A 22,883-nucleotide genomic window follows, 5' to 3' on the forward strand; every position below is an offset into this window, starting at 1 on the left:
AGGTTGCTGTATACTGAATCAACTGCAGCTTTATGTGTGTGTCTGTGTGTGTGTGTGTTTTCATTAAAACTTTTTAAACAGAAGATTAAAATTGTCATTAAATGGATTTAAATTAATATAAAGTAAGGAAAAAATAAAAATAAAGCAAAGACAAAGCAAAATGTACAAGGAAAAAAAATACCTGCCTAATCATCAAAACCATAAATTACAAATTCATTTTTACAGAAAAATCCCATAAGAGGTTTCAAGTCAGCAATAAATGTAGATAGTATCTTTTCTCTAATCAAAATTGGTTTATCCATCTCAGCAAGACATCAATTTCACCAACCATTCTTCCATAATGGATAAATGCTGAATCTTTCCATCTCTCTACATATAATATTGTTGCAGATTAAATTGTATACACACCCCAAAATCCCTTTCTGAGAGACGGACGGTTAAAAAGTGTGAAAAAATAATATTTAAAAGATGAAACAATCTTTGTATCTTACAACACATAACACTAGTGCTAAGAAGAGGGTGATAATCTTTAATTTGAACATTTGGGAAGTGAACCAAATCTGTGGTCATCTGGTACTTCCCATCAACTTTGTTTAATCCCTTTAAAATCACTAGTAATTTGCACATTGAAATAGCAAAAAAATAAACCAAACAAACTCATCTAATAAACTAAAAGGCAACATGTCCCCCTTCAGATCCTAAAATACTTCTCCTGACATACTTTACCATTGATTACTGGATTACAGGTGGCTGTGAATTGAAATTTAACACACATTTGGAAGGATACAATGCTCTGTCCTAAACACTTTCATTTGTTTCATGGAAACAAATTGCACTTGATCCCTTGGGTTACAATTGCATAGGCAAATATTCTGAACTGTTAATTTGGCTCTCAAAATCTTTTAAAAAAACAAGCAACAAACATTCTATTCAATGTGGATGAGATTGTAGAATTTATCCAGGATTGTCTGAACTGCCAAAATGCAGACAGCTCTGTGTCACCATCTAGTGGTTGCCTGGATTTTGGCAGCCCAGAATCTGTTGCCTGGGGGATCTTTAGTCAAAATATAATGTAGTGCCCCGTTTGATAAGGCATGTTCCTATTTGAGGCTGCCAAATCATGGAAAACACCACGTGGCAGAAAAGAAACAAAATTTCCTACACATTTGTCCACTAGTTCTCTGGCCATTTTTGCCATACTGGGCTATCAAAGCTGGTGTGGGAAACAAAGCAAAGAATATAAGTGAAATCCATTGTGGAAGTGGATAAACGTTTGACTGTAATGCGAATCCAAACCAGTTTAAAAAACCCAGCAGACTCATAAATGTAGTCCTAGCAGCAGGGGAAGCCCTTCCCTCATTAGAAAAATCCTCGAGGCAAAGAGGAGGCTATAAAAGTTATAGTATAACTTAGGCGGGCGTGTCACATCCTAAAGATAAAAGTGCCACAACCGGGGCAGATAAAACTTCGACGTGGAGTAGAAGCAGGGACGTAAAAAAAGGCACTACATCATTCCTACCCTCGCTTTCTCCCCCCCCCCTCCCGGTCTCCCCCGCCCTCCGGGAAGATACCAAGTCTGCTGAGAGAAAGAGAAGGCGAGGTGGAGCCAGTGGAATATTCCAAACGGTTAACATGACGGTGGCGAAGGGGGAGGGGTTTTGACTCAGAGAAGTCACGCTCCGCTCCCTCCCTCCCCGCCCGCCCCTTTCTCGGCCGGATGAAATTTCTCACCCGCTCGAGCTGGAGAGGGGCGGGTCCGCTGGTGCTGATGTCAGCGCGCGCCCCTGCGTGGGGGGCGGGGACAAGCGAGGCTGCCGCAGTAGCAGCCCTGCTCCAGTTCCCAGCCTGCCCCGCGGCTCCATTTGAGCCCCATCTTGAGCGAGGGGAGTGAGCAGTTTGAATTTCAGCTCCTTCGGCGGCGCAGGGGAACGGAGCGTGCGCGGCGCTTTTCAGAAAAAGGGAGAAAGGAGGCCGGCCGCTCCGCCTGGCTGCCACCTGGCTCGGCAGACGGGGGGAGTTTGCTCTGGCGGCACGGAGCGAGCGACCCCGCCACGTCTAGGAGGCCCGCCCGCCTGAGGGGGCCGCTGTGACCGGACTCGTTCTCGTCCCCTCTTTTCTCTCCTTCCCCAGAAGATGATGCGTCTGGTGCTGATCTCCAGGTAGAGCGGGGAGGCAGGGCGGCCTGCGCCTCAGGGACGCCTCGCCGGCTGCCGCCGCCCCTCTCCGAAAGCTTGCGGACGGATCAGCGGCGTTGTCCCGCCTTGGGAATCCCGGGTCTGGCCGGAAGCCCGGCAGCGGAGCGGCTTGAGTGATAGCGCCACCCCGGCCGCGCAACCCGAGAACGGCTGTGAAAGGAACCTCGGCTGCGAAAGGGGACAGCGGAACTCGCGGAGAGGCGAGAGGAGGAGAAGGAGGTGGTGGCGGCGCCGCCGCCGCCTGCCCGCCGAGGGGCCCGCCGCTTTACTCAAGGGGAGGAAGAGGAGGAGCCCGGCCGCCGCCCCCCTTCCCTTTTTGCCTCGTCTCCAACCCCAGGCCTAGTGACCGCCTGCTGAGCCCGGACTGCGTCGGGAGGCCGGAGGAATGTGCGAGACGGCCAGCGACTGCGCCGTAGAGAGAACGTGATCCTCCTCCTCGTTACGCCCGGCCAGGCTTGTGTGTGGTGGCCAGCTCGGACCCCTTTCAAGGTCCTCACCTAGTTTTTCGTCGACTCCGGCGAGGGCAGGTGGGCGGAACCCCTTGACTTCTCAGCCGCGTTTCTCTCGGAAGGAGCCATGTCCAAGATGCCGGCCAAGAAAAAGAGCTGTTTTCAGATCACAAGTGTGACGACGGCCCAGGTGGCCAGCAGCATCACGGAGGATACCGAGAGCTTGGACGACCCGGATGAATCCCGCACAGAGGATGTTTCATCGGAGATTTTCGATGTGTCCCGTGCCACCGACTATGGACCTGAAGATGTCTGTGAGCGCAGTTCCTCCGAGGAAACTCTCAACAATGTGGGTGATGCTGAGACTCCAGGGACAGTGTCTCCCAATTTGCTTCTGGATGGCCAAGTAGCTGCTGCTGCTGTTGCTGCAGCTTCTGGAGGGATCCAGCCGCCGCCTTCTGCTGTGCCTGTTGCCAATGGAGGAGCGGTTCCCAGGAGCACTGTGATGCCTTCAGCGACTGCCAGCCAAGCCTGCTCAATAGCGACAGGAGGCAGCAGTGTGCAACCAGCTGCTGGTCCGCCAGCCATGCCTCTAACGGCTGCTGCTGCATGCAGTTCTCGCTTCAGAGTGATCAAGCTAGACCATGGTACTGGAGAGCCGTTTAGACGGGGACGATGGACGTGTATGGAATACTATGATCGGGACTCGGATGGTGGGGCTGTGTTAGCCAGGACTGGTGATTGCATTAGACACAACAGTACTTTTGAACAAGCTGTTCAAGATAGGGACAGTGGCTTAGGTGCTACTGGTAGTTCATTGATTGTCTCAGGTGTGGCAACTTCTGCGCATGGCCCTGACTCCTTAGCTGACAGTTCTGTTACTGCTGTTTCACAGCTACTCCAGCCAGAGAAAATAAACCAGCCCTCTCCACAGCAGCCTAATTTTATTATTGGTCAGCAGCCTCATAGTAGTGCTCAGCCAATCTATTCGGGAGCCACAGTAGCAGGCCAGCAGGTGATGGGACCTCTGTTGCAGACACAGGTAAATGCACAGAGCATGGGGCAAGCTGGGCCTAATGGGAAAGGCTTACCAACTACAAATGTAGCAATAGCTCAGCCAGGTTTGCCTATGCCACAACAGCAAGTACAGCAAGCAAATGTACCAGTGGCACAGTCTCAGCAGTTTGCTTACTCTCAGTCGCAAATGACACCAGTACACATGGTGTCAGCCCAGACTCCTGGTCAGCCAGAGTACATTCAGCATATGACAGTAATGCAGTCTCAAGGAGCTACACAACAGGCTGCTTCTGGCTCGGTCACAGGCACTGGAGCTTCCAGTCTTCCAGCAGCACAGGTAGTTGGTCAGAATCCTTCACCTCTAGCACCAGTGATGGGAGTTGCTTCACCAGCAGGCGAAACAATAGGACAGGGATCTGGGCTAATGCAGGGTGGACTGACAACTCCACTTCAGACTGTCATTTCTCAACCAGGAGGTGTGGTACAAGGCCTTGGACATGCAGGGGCTGTTCAACAGAAATCCATGACTCAGCAGCAAATGGGTGGCAGCAGTCAAGTGGCTGGTACTCCACACAATATAGTCTCCGGAGTTCAGAATGTGCCTGTAGCTGTACCTGGTACTACTGTGCCTAATGTGTCTACAACTTCTGTTTCTATGCCAAATGCCTCTGTTACTTTAGTCCAATCTCAGCTGACCAGCCATACAACTGTCAGTAGAAGTTCCAGTGTTGTCCAGCAACATATTGGCCTTCCATTAATGCAAGGCACAAGCAGTGTACCTACAAATCTACCACAATCTAACATTGGACAATTTCAGACACAGCCTTTAGGCCAGATTGATGATAGTAGAAGAAAATCTGAACCCCTACCTCAACCACCACTTTCTCTTGTTGCTGAAAACAAACTTCATGTGAAGCCACCTATTCCGGACAGTTTAACAAACCCTCTTAATTTACCTGCAACTACTCCTATGAACAGTCTTGCCAGCACTGTCTTTGGCATAGCTATTCCTGTTGATGGTGATGAAGACAGGTATTTATTTATTTTTATATTTTCTAAATGGAATGTATTGTTGGAAACACATTTTACTGGAATGTTTATTGAGTTTAAATATATGTTAAATCTCTTTCAAGGTACTTGCTGATAAGATAGACAAGTAGGATAAATTTTAATCTCTCTGGTTCATTACTAAACTATTTATGTTGCAAAACTATGTGGAAAACTTTATAAGGAAGATCTTAAGGAAATGAGATCATAGACATTAAATAAAAAAAGATAAACTTCTATTCTGCTGAAACAGTTACAGTAACTCTTGAATCTATCAAGTACATTTGGTAACTTGAAAAGAAATACTTTATTTCATTTTTCTCTAGCATGAACTAGAAATAATTAAATTTAGCCTTATTAACTGGACTATCAACATATTCTATCAAATAACTAATTATATATTTTCACAAATGTGAAAGGAAACATATGAGGAAATAAATATAATCTGGAATATATATCCGCCAGGAGTTTTAATATAAACCTGCAGATATTAACAAAAGGTATTTCTTAAGAAAAAGATGATAGAGGTAAAGAAGGTTCCACATTGACTTTCTTTTTAAATAGAATCTTTATCATTGCTACAGGTATGTGAGTATTTCATAAGGAACATAAAATCTTAAAAGAGCACACTGTTGTGTTTTAAAGGATGTTTGCTGAACCGCATGCTACACTTAAATTTTGATTGGAATTTGCTTCCTGAAAAGAAATTGCTTAGGATTGCAATTTTAGTATGCTATTTTTTAAAACAACGGCATGTTCTGGTTTGAAATAAGTTGTACCAAACCTTTCCTAGATTTTGGAGTTCCATAGATAAAATATTTCTAAATGCTTTCTTGGAAATGTAGAGCTCCCTCATTCGTTGAAGCATCAAAATGCTTTAAGGAAATACAGTTCAGTAAGAAATGTATGTTTAAAAGATGTAATCACAAAAGTAAAGTAAGAGGGGATAAAAAGAGTTCATATTTTTTTAAAAATCAGGATATGCAGAAAATGCCAATCTCTTCTGTAAAGCTGAACATTCTTGAACTAAGACACTGGTTCTGAAACAGCTTTATAAAAGTTAATGTAAGTAAACCTAAAAATGTAGAACAAGAAATAGTTTGCATCAAAATTTGCAATTGTTAAATCACCTTGGAAATATGTTCCAGGATTTCTCAGTTAATATATATATATAGGCTTGCTCTGTTGGTTTTTCTTTAAAAACTTTCCCTAAAATATTTATTTCAGGAAGAAACTTTCAATTATGCAGATTTGTGATCTCAAGGATATTCTGTTTCATTATAAGTTGTAAGCATGATATAAAAATTTTCCACTTGGAAAAATAGCAAACTCATATATCTATGAAATCGTATTGTCAACAAATCTACTTATGTTTAAATGCAACAAGAGACTTTTGTACTTTACAGCAATTGACAGTCTATTATTATCAATTGAATATTATGTATAATTAATGATTGCTATGGTTTATTAAAGATAAACCATCTGATAATAGAGGCATGCATCTTTATATTATTATGCATCCTTATTGTAACTTCTGGTTTTATTTCCATAACTTGAAGTCAATAAAAGATAAATTCCATAGCAACTTTGCTATCCACAAGGTTTAAGTGTTAATGGATTAATGATGTATCAATATAAAATGTTTTAATATATGTGTAGTATAATTGTAAGCAAGTTTCACTCTTCACACCATTGTAAGCTTGCAGTCTTTTTTCTCCAATTGGATTGTGCTTGTTAAAGTCCTGTGTTCATGGTATCATGGAATAATATATATGAAATACCTATTTTTGAATTTATTCCATTTCATTTTCTGATTATTATTATAGTATAATTCATTCAGTCCAAATAGTTTGTAGTCATATGTATACCCAAATGAAAACGGAATTGCAGTTTTACACAGCCCTCATCTCAAAACTGACAGTATGTTAATAGTGTACTTATATGCACATAATGTTCAAATATATTCTCTCCCCCCTTTCTATGATAGAATTTCCACAGCAGCAGAAACATGATTTTTGTACAGGAAATCAAGAAATAAATTGTAAAAAATAGGGAGAAATGTATTTTATAATGTAATTAAAAGAGGAGGTAGCATTGTGCTTGATTTAAAATGTATATGGTTCATATAATTTAAGATTCTTCCAGTTAATTGGTTGGCATTAAATATGACCGTGTGGGATGCTCAGGAGAAACCTGTTATTTTTAGCAGGTAGTTACTTATTTCTGTGTACTTAAGTTATATTGCTTAGCTACTTATTACAGTTAAATTTTGAGGCAAAGAAGTTCTATAACAAAATAAATGAGCATGGTAATAAAAAATATCAGTTTTTAACCTATCCTATTAAAGTAAATAGTACTACAAATCCGTAGAATTAGTTCTGAAGCAATTTGTAGGTATTACAATACTGTTTTTTTTTTTTACAGATTTTGGATAGGTTGGAATTTCAAAATGAAGTCTTGTTTAATATGAAGGATTTCAAAGCACAGATTCTTTTGCTAACATTGTTTTCTTACTTGGTAAAGTTTATTATAGTTTTCTATGATTTTGCACCCCATTATTATCAAGGTTGTTTAAAACTACATCGGAAATAATATCTCTTCTCATTGATGGTCTTCAGAATTCTGGGTGGGTCTGATATTCATCAGCAGAAGAATTATATAATTACTGGATTCATAAATTAGTTTTATGTCTTAGTGTCATGTGAATAGAAGAAGCTTTGTTCAACAGATTATGATAGTATAATTGAATTTTAATATTCAGTTAATTGATCTCAATATATGGTATTGAATTGGTAGTATGCAAACATTCTAAATCTGAAAATATACAGTTAAAAAGTAGATTGATCTGCTTGCTCTAAAGGCGACATAATTTTTCTACTTTGGTTTAATAAAGGTCCTCTATGAGTTATATCAAATTAATAAATATATGAAGCTACAATTTTACTTTTTAAATTAGAAAATGCTTCATAACATTCAAATAAAAATATTTTTAAATAAATTAGCATATATTTGATCGCTAAACTTATATTCTTTTAAATCCATAGACTGTTTAAGAAATACAACAAACTCATTATTATACTTTTGGCTCTTGTGAAAACTTATTTTAAACCTTCATTTTTCAATTGATGGATACATGGTGTAATAAATACCATAGACTGTATAGAAAGACTTAGTTAATCAATATGAACTGTATGGGTTCAGCAGTCCCAATAAATGATTGAAAATTTGCAAGAAATTCTTCACAAACCACGTTTGTGTTATATTTAAAAATGTCTTTGTATATTGTCCAAATCTGTGATACAATATTATAAAGATAAAACTAACATTTTGAGGCTTTTTTCTTCATGGAAGAAAAACAAAAGTTAACTGTATGATATGGTAGAGATGATGGTCTCTTAATCTATTGTTCATAGCATTTTATATTTGCTATTTGAAGGCTAGATTTTAAAAAGATTGTACAAACTGAAAATAGTAGGCTCTAGGCTCTATTCACATCCTGTTATTATTGATTTCCCCCTCCTAGTTGTTTCTTAAGCTTGCTAACAGGTATAACCATTATCTAAAATTAGTTTTTGCTATGAACCCAGTTCAAGGCTTATGTACATCCTTTGAGATTCACTGTAGTTCTATATAATTAACTTCATGGGATAACAACAGATTTTCTTACACATTCATCAAAATATATGAGAGTTAAAGTTCATTCCAATCCTTTCTAGATCTATTACATTCATAATATACACAGATCATGCTGTAACTGTAGATCTTGATATTTTACATTATTAAACAGGATAGTCTTAAATGTTCTGGAATCGGAACCTTAAATCTTGGGATATAATTAAAGAAGAAAGTGAATGCAAGGAATAATTTCTTATTAAATTGTCCTAAATTTTAGTGGCAGTTACCTGGCATATTATTAAACTTGTATAATTATCTTTCTAGAACAGGTGTGTCTGGGCCACATGTGGCCATTGACAGCTATTAATGCAACCCCACAAGATATTAAAAAATACAAATAGCGGAAATTTGTTATTTATGTACATGAAGTGTATTATATATTTTATATGCAGCCCAAGTCAAAAGGTTGGAAGACCATGTTTTAGACATTTTTAAAAATAATTTTATTAAAACTGCTTCCATTTATTAGAATAACAGGACCTTGCAAAGTTCAAATGCATACATCAAGTCTTTTATTTAGCAAAAATCATAAATTTTAATATCAGTGACACAATTATCTATCCTCCCTATACTAAGCAAACCATTATATTAAGAATTTTGATTATTGATAAATGCTTAATATTTTTCACAAAGTTTTTTAAAAATAAATATTGTTAGTAGTAGTTTTTCCTAATACTGTTTCATTTGATAAGCCAATTTCCCTATTTCTATTATACAGTGGATTTTCTGGCACTGAGTTACAGAGTTAGATTGGGCTTGGTATTTATCTCTAAATAACTTGTGTTGTCATAATTGATCAGAGAAGAAGTTCTCTTGCCCTTTATACCCATGAAAGGATTCCATGGAATAAATATGAGCTTCACATTGGCTTGTAAGTGTCCTAATAGACTTATTGCACTGACTAATGAAAAATGGGTTCTCTATTATTTTATGTTCATTTACTTCAGCCTGTGTGGTTGGTGATGACTGAATTAGAATCACTATGAATGAAAAATAAATTTAGAATCTATTGAGATTGTAGCAGAGAAATGACATGTCATTGAAAAGGCAATGATGAATGTAGGTCAAATATCAGCAAATGAAATAAAGGAAAAAGTATACTCTTTGTATAGCCCCATTTCTGAAGTAGTTGGCTTAAACATTTTAAATAGCCAAACTTAAACTTCCTGTTTACAAATCCAATATTTTTTTAGGATTTTAGGTTAGTTAAATGGAGTAAAGCTGTCTATTTAGTGGCATCCAAAAATATATTTGTGATCTGATTGGATGTTGCCATAAGATAGAAATATTTATCCCCATTAAAGCTGAGACTATTATGACTGGATCAGATATCTTAATAGTTTGCCCTTTAAAAATTATTCTAAAGGTCTTTATTTGAAAAACATAAGTCTAGCCACTTTGAATTTTTTTTCCTTTTGTTAAAAAGGACTGGTGTTTCAGCACTTAAAATTTGGAAATACAGCAATATATTTAATATGGTTAATAAGCCAGTGTTAGTTCATATGAATTAACTACTTATCATCCAATTCAGTTCACAAGAAGTTTTATATTTATTCTATAACCAGACCGGCATAGTTTGGAGATAAGCCATCATTTTAGTTGCTGAGCTTTTCCAGATGATGCTTTATCTTCCAATAGAATAACAAGCTTTCACGATCTGTTCCAGCAGAAAAGGATATCATACCCTATCTGTCTTATGTCACTAATTTATGATATGAGAAACCTTTTATAAACTCTTGTGTTTCAGTTTTTAGCTAGTATCTCTCTTCAGTTTTGTACCTTTTGGATTTAAAAAAATTCATAATTATATTTTTATCCTGAGATGGATAGATGGATGGATGAGGGGGGAGGGCAGCATGGCAAACTTAATACTCCTACTTTCTATTTTCATCACAACAACCACCCTGTAAGGTAGGTTGGGGTGAGAGAATGACTGGTACAAAGTCTCCCAGTTTTCATGCCTAAGGGAATGCAGGCCTAAGGAAGGTCTAGGACTTAGCATCTTGTTCATATCATGTTCATATAGTTAATAGGAAAAGGTTTGCTGAATAAATATTTAGCTACCTGCATTAGCAGGCATGCAGTGTTTTAAATATGACATTTTAATGATAAGTGAAAGAAAATATGAAAGTGGAGTGGTGGCATAGTTCCGCATTGACAGGAACTGGATGAGAGAGGGGACCCAGGATGCCAATGCCTCCTCACGCTGGGGTTCCAATGCTGGGATGAAGGGAGAGACCTTGGCCTGAGGATGAGGAGGGGGAGTGGAGTGGAGCTACTCCACCGGCCCTGGGACAAGCCCCTCATATAATCCTTTACCGACCTATTCTGTTGCTTCAGCAACAGGAGCTCCCCCTCCACTAGTTGGACTCGTGACCCATCTTCAAAGCGTACCTGAAGCATCTCCAGGAAAAGTCCCATATTGGCCAACTCCCTGGGCGTGGCCACCATGGAGATCGGCTACCCAGTCTGCTGCCTCTCTTGTCAGCACTGCTGTTATTGCCACCACTCTCATCCACTGAGAGGGGTAATAACATCCATGTCCATACTCGGTCCAGACCAGCCGAGACAGAGTTTATCCCATTTTTACTTTTCCAATTTATTTTGAACATTTAGAGATCGGTGCAATGAGAGAAGAAAGTCATTAAAATTATTTCCTTCAGATTAATAATAGTTTAGAATAAGAATTATTAGTTTTGTAAGTTTTGTTGCTAAATTGATCAATAGAATTGATATTAGATAACTTAGTCTAATAGGACAAATATTAGATTTATCTCTAGCCTTTAAAAACAAAAGAAGATCTATATTCCAACTTTACCAGATCTCATGTGTGAATCTCATTCTTGCCAATCGTAGAAATAGAGAATTGAAACATACATTTCCAAGTCATCTAGAACTTCAGATGTAAAAATCCTTTTAAAAATTTGCCATGAAAGTTCTAACCAACGTTTGAGGTATATGAACTTACAGAAGACTTTTCACATTATTTATCCTTTTAAAAGTTGGCTGATATGTTAAGGCTGCAACAACAATAAGCTAGTGTTTCTAAGTAGATTTTTAGAAATGTGGAAAGAAACAAATGGCATCTTAATTGATTTAGAAAGTAAATGGTTGATTCATAACAGTAAAATCAACTCTTGAATATTTTTCTATTTAAGATGGTGGAAGAAAAATGCTTAAATGTTATTTGATAAATATCACATTTGAAAAGTAAACCACTCATGGGTTCCAATGGAACCCAAGTAAAATCACTTTTAATCCAAATAGAGAAGACGCATTGAAACAACATGCTACCTTTCTGTGAAAAATTAGCAATAGACAGGCCAAGTTTTCTGAATGGAAAATATTTATAATGTTTCACTTGAACTACTATCATCCTTCTTCACTTATGCAAGATTTCTTTTTATTAAATTAGAAAGTCTTTTTTGCTGTTACTTTTAAAGGATATTTTGTTTTCAGTAAAATATTTTCATAGGATTATTCCCCTTTCCAAATTAAAGGGGGCAACAATGAATATCTGGCATCTTGAATTATGATTTCAAAGAAAAAAATATTTAGTCTGATAAAGAATCTGCTTCTTTAATTACAGATTACAGATTTGCAGGAAGTTAGAAATGGAAAAATATTACTATGGAGCAGTCATTATTTTAGCTCAGATAATCTAGTTGCTGCAACGGTAGTTTTTGACCGTGAAATTATCCAGTTTGGTTGCTGTGTGTGTAGACTTTTAGCTGCTCCATTAGAACAGAAAGTTGCGCAGGGCATACCATCATGGAAGTAGTGTATATTTCATACCCCCCCAAAAAATTATCAGAACAGATGATAATACATATAGTTTGAGAATGTTCCCTCAAGAAATTTTAAGGCACCTTCAATGGTCTCATCATAGCCACGCTAGAAGCACACTGATTTGCTTCCTTAAATATTGAATTGTACCATCTATACTACTGTGACTATGACAATATACAGTATTATGGTGATTTCATTATGGTTTTACCTTAATATATTGTCCACATACTTTATAAATATAGATATACTGTTTGTACATAGGTACAGGTGTGTACACACACACACATACACACAGCGCAGTAGTCTAGTGGTGAAGATGCTTGCCTCCCACTCGGAAGATTGAGAGTTCAACCCTAGATACCGGCAGATGTTTCTCAAGGTGCAAGGAGAAAATATCTGCTGTGAACTCTGCATGGCATCAGGAACGGGATCCGGTCAGCTCCATCCAGTTGCCCCAACTCGACTCTGAATTACCGTATTTATCGGCGTATAACACGCAGTTTTAAAACTAAAATTGCAAGCTTAAACCCTGCCTGCGTGTTATACGCCGATACTCCGGGTGGCAGAAGCCCGGGACCCAGTCAAATTCGCTGCGCAAGGTGAAACGGCCGGCAGCAGCCCTGCTCTCCTGCTGCGGCTTCTGTTTCAATAGGGAAGAAAACTTCCTTTCGCTTCCCGGGCTTCTGCCGCCCGGCAGAAGCCCCGGGACCCAGTCAAATTCGCTGCGCAAGGTGAAACGGCTGGCAGCAGCCTCGCTCTCCTGCGGCCAGCGTCCGTTTCAGTCGCTTCCCTTGTCCGTCTTGATTGCTGGAAGCAGTAACAAACGGCGCGTCCGCTCCGCATCGCCCTGACAACCACCCCAGCCTCCGGCTACCGGGCCTCGCTGGAGTCAATTGCAAAGCTGCGTTCAGCGCTTTGAGGACCTGAGGCATCTTGGGAAATGTAGTTCCCTATCAGAAAGAATGGAGTAGCTGCGAATTTGTAACAACATAATATAACTTGGTGCTTCGCAGGTTACGAAAATCTCGTTTGATTTGCACACTGTTTTTTAAAAGTTAGATAAAGAAATTATGCTGTGAAAGCGACTAGATAGCCCCCCTCCCCTTCCTGTGTGTGAGAAAGGGAAGGAGAGGAAGGAAGGAGGGAAGGGGGAGGAAAAGAAGAAGGGAGGGGGGGAGAAGATGGAAGGAGAAAAGATGGATGGAAGGAGAAAGAATGGAAGGAGAAGGAGGAAGATGGAAGAAGAAAGGAAGAAAAAGAAGAAGGGAGGGAGAAGGAAGGAGGTAGGAAGAAAAGGGGAAGAGAGGGAAAGAGCAGAAAGACAAAGAGGATGAAGTTGATAGGCAAGAGGAAGGGGGAAGGAAGGGAAAAAAGAGGGAGAGAGTGAAGATGAGGAAGAGGTTTTTGGTTTTCCAAAAAGCAGTGATTCTGATTAAGTTTTTTTGCTCAAAGAGGTGTTTTTTCATTTCATATTTGCCTTTTAAGAGGAGTTAATGTTATAATTCATGTTCTAATGTTATAAATTTTAATCCAACATTAAGTTCCGAGCTTCCAAGTCATTTATTTTTAATGAAAAAAATTTTTACTCAAATTTTTGTGTTAAAATGGGGGGTGCGTGTTATACGCCGATAAATACGGTAAGTGATTACAGAGTTGTAAAAGTGTGTGTGTGTGTTTGTGTTTGTGTGTGTGTGTGTGTGTGTACTTGAGTCTGCCTATATTGTGTTTTATTAATGTTGTATATCAGTGATTGCATGACCTCTGTAGTAGATGCCACACTCAATAAATTAATAATAAATATAGCTCAGATAATCTAGGAGGCCACTATTAACATAAAATTGCAAAAAGTATTTTAGAGGAAAAGTAGTAGATATAACAATATTGAGTTAGGATGTACTGTACATGTTAGATGAATTTGAAATGATATAAAATAATTCTAAAGACAAAATGCAATGAACAAATATTTTATACTGCAAATACATAGAATAATATATTATTGTGCCAGATTCTGTTCAGATTCACTGAAACCTACAATCTGACTAGGTGCCAGTGCTAAGAAACCAATGCCATGTAGGTGTAAAACTATTCTTATTAAGAGCCATGGTGGTGCAGTGGTAAGAATGAAGTATTGCAGGCTAACTCGCTGCTCACTTCCAGGAGTTCAGTCTGACCAGCTTAAGGTTGACTCAACCTTCTACGCTTCCGAGGTTTCTGAAATGAGGACCAGATTATTGGAAGCAATATGCTGACTCTGTAAACCGCTTACAGAGGGCTGTAAAGCACTGTGAAACGGCAAATAAGTCTAAGCGCTATTGCTATTAGGACAACTATAGTAGCAGAATCTTGCAAGTCTGAATGTGCTTTCTTCCTCACTTTTTTGTGGGATTTTAGGAGAGGCCTATCTGAAGTGTTTTCTTAAAAAAAATTATGATGCATTTGTTTGATTATTACCTTGGTAACACATCTTCCCACTGTCCTTCAGGGCCAATCTCTCTGCTTTCCACATCACTTATTTTGTCAGCCTCAGTCCTCTTCCCACATTTCCAGAGTGAGGCCATGGGAGTGAAATGCAAATATCCTGTTCCCTTTTCAGCCAGCAGTTCCTCCAGATCACTTAACAAATTTTGTTACTCATTTATGCCCTGAGGGGTAACTCCCCTACCCTTCCTGTTGCAAGCCTGTTTTTCATCTTCCTGTTCTGGTAATTGTTCCCTCCCCTTTCCATTCTTATATCATGAATGTAGATAAACCGAGGTGTTTTCCCTTTCTCCCACATGTCAGTTCTATAACCCCCTACAGGAAGTAAAACTTTGCCTATTCTGATTTGCCCCATTCTTGTAATGGAAGATAGTTCATGTGAAATTGGCATACCATTATGGAACATGCATATCTATCACAGCCTCCTGCAATCTTTCTTACTTAAATTTTTGCCTTTGTATCAGAGTCCAAAATAGTCTCCACTTCATACTCTTCTCTATCTACCAGTATGAACAAAGCTGGAGTCTTCCTAATATGCATAGGGTAGATGATGCGCCTCTCATAATCAAAGACTGATGGAAAACAGAATCTTCATTGATGCTAACACATCAGTAGTCACAAGTTTAGCTGGAAAGGGGCCAATAAACTTCAAGTCAAATTTCTTTGACAATCAGGGAGCCAGCAAAAAATCTGTCGAAAGCCACACTAAAGTAGCCACCTCTTACCTTCATGTCTGTGGTCTGTGTGTATGCTGTCTTTGCCAACTCTAGCTGCTCCTTATAGTAAATTCAGTATGAAAGTGATCTTGGTACAATCTTTGAGAAACTCTACTAGGTTGCCAGCCATAAATAGTTCACATTTGAGTTGGGAAAGTCAGGAATCAGTCCTGGTCTCTTCTAGATTTTTCTGGCAAGTTCCCATGAAAATGCAGAAATACTGGTTGTGCTGCAGGCTGCTGCAGGTTGAGATAAATTCTGTCCAAATGTTGTGTTAGCTGCAGCATGGAATTTTTAAATTGGTTATTTATATATCCACTTACTACTGATGTTCCAACAATGCTGAAGTATAGTGCCTTGCTGATAGTAGTGGTGTACCTTAAGAATTTTAGACTATCCAGGAATAGGGAGATCTACTGCCTCTCTAGAAAGAATAAGAGACTTTCAAGATTGATCCCAACCCAGTAGGGTAAACCAAACTAGGAAACCAATGTAATATAGATTTAAATCTACTTTTATTAGAATAGCCATAGTAATAGAATCTTGCAAATGGGAAAGTGCTTCCCTCCTCCTTCACTTTTATCTTCATTTGAATTAGGAAATGGTCTGTGTGATGGTTTTTCTTATGTTTATTTCTTGGAATGGCCTCAAGCCATCCTTGCCTGATCATTGCCTTGGTAATGTATCTTCCCACTGTCTTTCAGAATCATTCTCTATGCCTTCTTCTGGAAGGATGTGTAATGCTTGTGTGTAATTATATGCGATGTATTTTAAAAATAGTAACAAATTTACTGTATTTGATTAGATAGATAAAAATTAATGTAAAGACACTTGCCTATTTCACAAATAGCCCTCTGGATAAGTAGTGAACTGATGGGGACAGAATTATCCCAAATTGGGAAGATACCGCATAACCCTTGTTTGAGTGTAATAGAACTTTACAAAGAGATTATGGGTAGTTGAGTCATCCATTCTGAGCTACTCCATGTTTCTTACATTGAAGATACATTTTGTGGGTTAAAAGAGTGAACAAAATTTATAAAATAGAATAGAAACAGAAACAGAGTTGGAAGGGACCTTGGAGGTCTTCTAGTCCAACTCCCTGCTTAGACAGGAAACCCTACACCACTTCAGACAAATGGTTATCCAACATCTTCTTAAAAACTTCCAGTGTTAAATAAACTTCCTTCTGTTCATAGTACGTGGACATTTTATGTCAAAGAAAAAAATATCCATATCCTTGAGGCAATAACTTTTTACTGTGCTATTAGAGTATTAATTTTAATTTTTCAAGTATCCTGTATCTTTTGTTCTTTAGCATCCTGTTCCTTGGTGATTATTTTACTCAGTTATAAGATATTCTACTTCAAAATGTTAGCCACTTGAAGTAGATTTTCTTCGGAATTGTAATGATCTTTTTTAAATAATTGTTCATAAAACTATGGATTCATAAACTGTTTAACTTTATGTGTTAAAATAGTGAACAATACTGATGAATCTAAATGGCTTAAATCATAATTCCAAAGAGCATTTAGGTGCATATATTTTAGTCATTCTAAACTATAGATGATGTTCTATGCTTTTATATTTTTTAATTATTTAAGAGTAAATGCATTCTAGGTACATACTATTCAAATATTTGAATAAAATATTTTAATGGGCTAGACTAAATTTACTATTTCTTAGTTGAATACTCCAATTAAACTGTATTGAAAATTGTTTAAAAATAGATTTATACAATACTTTAAAATACTTTCCCACAAAATATAATGTAAGATAAATACAAAATGTTCCAATTCATTTCTTTTCAGAAAACCAGTGTCTTTGTAAGAAAATATGTACCATAATGTTACACAGTTTTTGTTAATTGTTTTAGTTTTATAAGCGTTTTTCTATATTTACACAGTGAGGTTTTCTTGTTAAGAAGCTTAGTGTCTTGGTTAATTTTAGAAATGTGCAGCTAGGTTATACAGTACTACCGATCTCAATCATTCTATAATACTCCTTTGAAGTAACCCTGATTTACTTTCTGTTTTTAATATTTTTATTTAATTTATCAAATTTAGTTTCCTCTTTATCTAATACTGCCTAACCAAGATTTTTATCAGAATCTGTTGATAAGGTTTAACTTACAGATTTTGCCTTCTCAAACAAATAATATTTATTGATTATGTAGAACAGATGTGCCCAGCCTACAGACTGCATGCAGCCCTGGACAGCTACCGATAGTAATACAGCCCCACAAGATTGTAATCTTTTAGCATTATTGTGTGATTTCTGTACATTATTTATACATTCACACAATGCCGTTCAGGCAAGTCAAAAGGATACCGTTAATGTAGAATAATAATACTGTAGATGAGAGAAAGAGGAAACATTTTTAAGCTGAATTAATTCATTAATTACACACATGTTAACTAGACACTGCATCATTCTCTCTTTTTAAATCACCACGGCAATTGTCTAGGAAAACTGTAGAAAGATGGTAATGATTATGTTGCAAATTAGTGTTTCCTGAGAAAATACACGCATAGTCCTTGTTAATAAAAATGGTAACATTGTATTATATGACATAAATTGCATTTGTCAGATTTATAATAGTTTCTATTTTGTATTTGGTTTGTATGATAATTCCTTGAATTTTGTATGTAATAGTTCCTTAGGTATGGCTTGGTATTCAATTTTTATGTCAACATTCAAATATAATATGAAATTACAATTTAGTATTACAAGAACAAGTCCCAGCAAGCCCTCAGGTTCTTGTGGGCCTGTTTCCTTTCTGTTTTACATGAACTGCATTTAGCATGCCATCAAAATGCTAAAGTATAATGATGGAAATAAATTAACTTCACAATTTATAGTCAGAAATTTTCTGTTTCCAAAAGTCATGGCTATCAGTAGTACCTATTTGACGATGATTCTAGAGCCGGGATGGCGAACCTATGGCACGTGTGCCACAGGTGGCATGCGGAGCCATTTGTCAGGGCACGCGAGGCATTGCCCTGTCAGCTGTCCTGCGCACACTGGCCAGCTGAGTTCAGACTTTTTAAAAGCCATTTTTCACCTTCCCCAGGCTCCAGAGGCTTTATAGAAGCCTGGGGAGGGCAAAAACAGCCTCCCGCCTCTGGAGGCTTCAGGAGCTTCCCTGAAGCCTCCGGAGCACAAAAAGCGGGTCCTACGGGCAAACCAGAAGTCCATTCCTGAACATCCAGTTTGTCTGTAGGGCCGGTTTAAGCCCTCCAGACCCTTCGGGGGGCTTTGACCCAATGGACAAACCAGAAGTGACTTCCGGTTTGCTCATAGTTTTGTTTTGGGGCCTCTGGAGCCTTCAGGGAAGCCTCCGGAAGGCCCCTTGAAGGCTCCAGAGAGCTTAAACCAGCCCTACGAGCAAAGTGGAAGTCCGTTCCTGAATTTCCGATTTGCCCATAGGGGTGGTTTTTTGCACTCCAGAGGCTTCAGGGATGCTCCTGAAGCCTTCGAAGTGCCTCCGGGGGGGGCTGTTTTTGCCCTCCCTAGGCTCCTATAAAGCCCCTGGAGCCTGGGGAGGGCGAAAAAAGCATTAAAAAGCAAAAAATGGGGGGGGTTGCACATGTCATGTGCGTATGTATGCTGGGGGGGTCACGCATTGCATTATGGGTGTGGCGCGCCCGCACACGACCTCCCTGCGCTCCCCCTGCTTACGGCACGCGAGCCAAAAAAGGTTCGCCATCACTGTTCTAGAGCCTTGGGAATTGAAAATAGAAAGTCCTCAACATCTGATCAAAGGAGAATTATGCAAACTTAGGATTTAGCGTGGCAATTTTTTGCAACGTAATATAATTTTAATCAGTATTTTCTCTGTGGTTTTTTAGAAGTAAGGTACAATATTTTTTAAGATAAGATTTCTATTTCTTCAGGCTGCAGCTGAAATATGTATTTCCCTTATGGGATAGTAAATGGTTAAGAAAAGAGTACAGATATTATGGGAATTACTGATAAAACATTTTTGCTATCTACTTGAAAATTGTTTCAGATTTTGGAGAAACCTATCATTCTGCAAGCTGAAATGCATAAAAAAAATAATACCTAAATAGTTATATTCTTGCCTTTCTAATACAGTGATGTCCTGTTTTTGTGATCAACTTTCTGTGAAGGATGTATTGCCTGTCATCTTTATCTTTAGGTAAAGGGAATTTATTCCTAATCCAGTTTCTGTCTTTACCAGCATGGAATTTGTCAGTCTTTTTCTATGCTATCTCATTTTTGCTCACAGAACATCAGTTTGTTAAGCAATAACAGTTTAGAATATTTTTTTTAAGACTTTCCTTTTTTTAGAACATCTTTTTTTTAAGCCTAAGGTTGATAATTTGAGAAAATTACTTATTGGGAAACATCTATGTGGTTTTTCGTCCAGGTAATCAGACATGAATAACTTGCTTGGCAAATATGAACTGTTCTGGTTAATGGCATCAGGTTTTATGTTTGGATTCCCATTCCTCTGTGTGCCTTTAAGTTCATTGTTTAGAAGTTGTGGAAACTACCTTGTTCATATATCTATAGCATGGTCTGTCTTCGGGATCCATATTATCAGTGCATAGTGATAACAGACAACTCTTCATTCAAAAGATAGTGCCATTTAAATATCAGGGCTAGGTGAATCATAAATGCTATCATTATATTCTACTTGTAAGCACCTAAATGGATTTGATTGACACATTTTGAAAATGATGTAAGGAGCAAGATTCTCTTTAATATCCAAGAAGAATATTTTGTACATAGTTTGTTTCTCTTTTATCTATTATATATCTGCTAAGCTTTGAACCTAGCTTATCTAAATGTTTAAACCAGAACACATAATTTTACTCAAAAAGATTGTTCATTTTCAATCTTGTTTCATTTCCTGGTTCTCATAGGAATCCTTCAACTACTTTCTACCAAGTGTTTCATTCGAACAAGTTACAGGAATCAAAGAACCTCTGGGATAGGTATGAATATTTGAGTATGGAAAGCATACATGCTTAAGTATGCATGAAGAGCTTTGCACTGTGCAGGTTTCTCGTCATCAAGTAATTTGTTCGTTTTAGTATCTTCTTCCTTTTCCTTCCTTTATTTGCCATGTAGGGGAATTAAAGTATCTCAAAATTTCTTAGTTACATAACTGTTGTCTTTTGGGCCATGTGTAATCTTGCTCCATTGCATATATCACAAGCTTTTTCTGGGAGAAGAGTATTTTAAAATTAGATGTTCATTGATATTAAAATGAGAACTTCTATCAGTTGTAACTAGCAACAGTTCAGACTTAATGTTTGAAAACTATCAGTAGTAAAAATGGCCTGACTAAAGTATTTTGAAAATAAATCAGAATCTTAAATTTCAGAGTTAAGAACAGTAAATATGAGATCTATATTTATTGGACAAAATAACAATTATAACATATCTACAAATTGAATCATGATAAATTAAAGCATTAAAAGATCATTCAATTACAGCAAGGCAATTGGCGAGAAACTGAAACAAATTCAACTTTGAGGATATCACTTGTCAAAGTTGTGTTACTAATTCAACAGCTGCAATTTGCTTTCTCACAATATTAGCAGATTCCAATATTAAAAGATTGGAATGTTGGCTTTTCAGGCTTATGGTGTTCTTGTCTGTTTTATATTTTCTACTGCTAATTGAACATTAAGCATCATTGTTTGTTTGCATTTGTGGTATTGAAGCAAAGAAAACTGAATGGCTTTTCTTAAAGCTTGCTCAATTCACATGCTTGCTGATTTCAACATTTTAAAGAACACATTTTAGATTAAAAATACAGTATTTAAAATCACAATAATCTGAATTACTCATATTTAAAACAAATTCAAAAGAGCTTATAAAGCCATTGTTTTCAGTATTGAGATTGAGATCCTCAAGTACTTTTAATAGCTTATTTCCACTTTTGGGGTTTCAATATGCCATAAGACTAAAGAAAAATAATAATTCTGTGGTTTTGTGTGTTGAGTCTCAGATCTACTAGCTCCATGAAGACAAGCACTATAGGGGTCAAAGAGGAATCTAGTAATATTCATCTCACTGATTTAGTTTCGAAAGCAAAATTTCCTAATATCATTGTTACCTATCAGTTTCATGCATTGCAAATTTAACCAAAGGGAACATGGCTGATAGAAGCTTGATTCAATTTCTGGTATTCTACCACAAATAGAGAAAAGAAATTGTCGGTTTGTTTAGAAAAAGGCCAAATAATATAATACAAAATTGGAGGAAGAACATATAACCAAAGAAAGACCAAAAATGTGGAGATAGTATCAGAAAGATTGAAACGAGATGTGCTGAGTTCACAAATGTCCAATGAGTGAAAAGGAGCCTTCCTGAGTGTGTCAGAAACAAAAAGAAAAGCAAATAGGATGTAAAATTGTTGTGGGGAATAAGGAATAATAATAGATGAGAATACAGAATACCATAATTATTTTCAAAGCTTTTTCCCTGAAAGGAAATAAAGCCGTGTTTGGCTACGATTGTGCCCCTAATTCAAGGAGGAAGTTGCCACACAAGCTAGGCAAGATGAGGCTAAAGGAACACTTACCCACTTTAAATGAACTCAAACATCAGGGGCTAGATGAGTTACATTCTGGACTATTGAGATGATTACATTAACTTTGAATAATTGTTGAGAACTCCTAAAGATCTAGCAAGAACTCAGAAGACTGGAAGAAAGCAAATGTATCTATAAGGAAAGAAGGAGGGCAGGTAGTTGGTTTAGATATCCTTTCCAATTCTGTGATAATGTTGGAATAGATAGAACTGTTTGAAGACAGATTCATACTTATTCTCCGTGGCAGGTTGTTCTTTCAAAATGTGTGCAGAATTCATTTCAGCATTTCCTTCAGATCGTGTCTTGCTCCGCTGAGGCAACTTTAGTATCTCAAGAGTATCTATTTGAGAGCTATCAAGAACTCTGGAAAGCCTCGGATTTCATGGAGAAATTCATAGTCTTTTTGATAAATAATAAGGAAGGTTTTTTCTCTTTCACGTGGGAGATAGTTATTATTTATATATTGATATGTACAGTATATGATATTTTATTGCTATGCATATAATAGTCTAATATATGGATCAGGTTTCTTTAATCTGAAATTTGATAAATGTAGAAAACATGGATGTTACAGTTAAAGGGGAGAAATCGATTGTAGACTATAGCCTACTTATTAAATGCTGATTTTTTTTTTGCCAGACATTTCTGTTCACACTATTTTGTATGGTGTGGCTTGAGTGCAAATGTTGCATTTTGTGAACTGATAGGTTCCCTCAGTACATAAAGACACTAGTGGAATAGAGAAAGAGCAACTTTTTCTTTTCTATCACTGATACGGCCTCTGTGTTCATTCAACTCTACAAACTCTGCAGCAAACCCTTCAACTCTACTTTGGAAGGTTTAGGAATCTAACCACATGGAGTTTTAAGAGAAGAGTTTCAACCAAACAAGACTTTCTGAGGGAATAAAACTGAATCAATGATACTGGAAACAAATCCTGAATCTA

At 37.7% G+C, this 22,883-nt stretch overlaps 1 protein-coding gene across 2 annotated transcripts in view; it reads left to right on the plus strand.

The window, feature by feature from the left end:
• The first annotated feature begins 1,818 nt into the window (after nucleotides 1–1,818).
• The window catches only part of TSC22D2 (TSC22 domain family member 2), a 32,778-nt gene continuing 11,713 nt past the window's right edge, over nucleotides 1,819–22,883 (plus strand). The window contains exons 1-2 of one of the 2 annotated variants that reach the window (XM_032225336.1): nucleotides 1,819–4,693; nucleotides 20,259–20,330. In XM_032225336.1, the coding sequence (XP_032081227.1) occupies nucleotides 2,772–4,693; nucleotides 20,259–20,330 (1,994 nt within the window). In that variant the 5' untranslated portion in view covers nucleotides 1,819–2,771. The remainder of the gene's footprint in view (nucleotides 4,694–20,258; nucleotides 20,331–22,883) is intronic. The other variant, XM_032225335.1, reaches the window with a different exon arrangement.

The sequence above is a fragment of the Thamnophis elegans genome, chromosome 10 (assembly GCF_009769535.1).
Source record: "Thamnophis elegans isolate rThaEle1 chromosome 10, rThaEle1.pri, whole genome shotgun sequence".
NCBI classification, from domain to species: domain Eukaryota; kingdom Metazoa; phylum Chordata; class Lepidosauria; order Squamata; family Colubridae; genus Thamnophis; species Thamnophis elegans.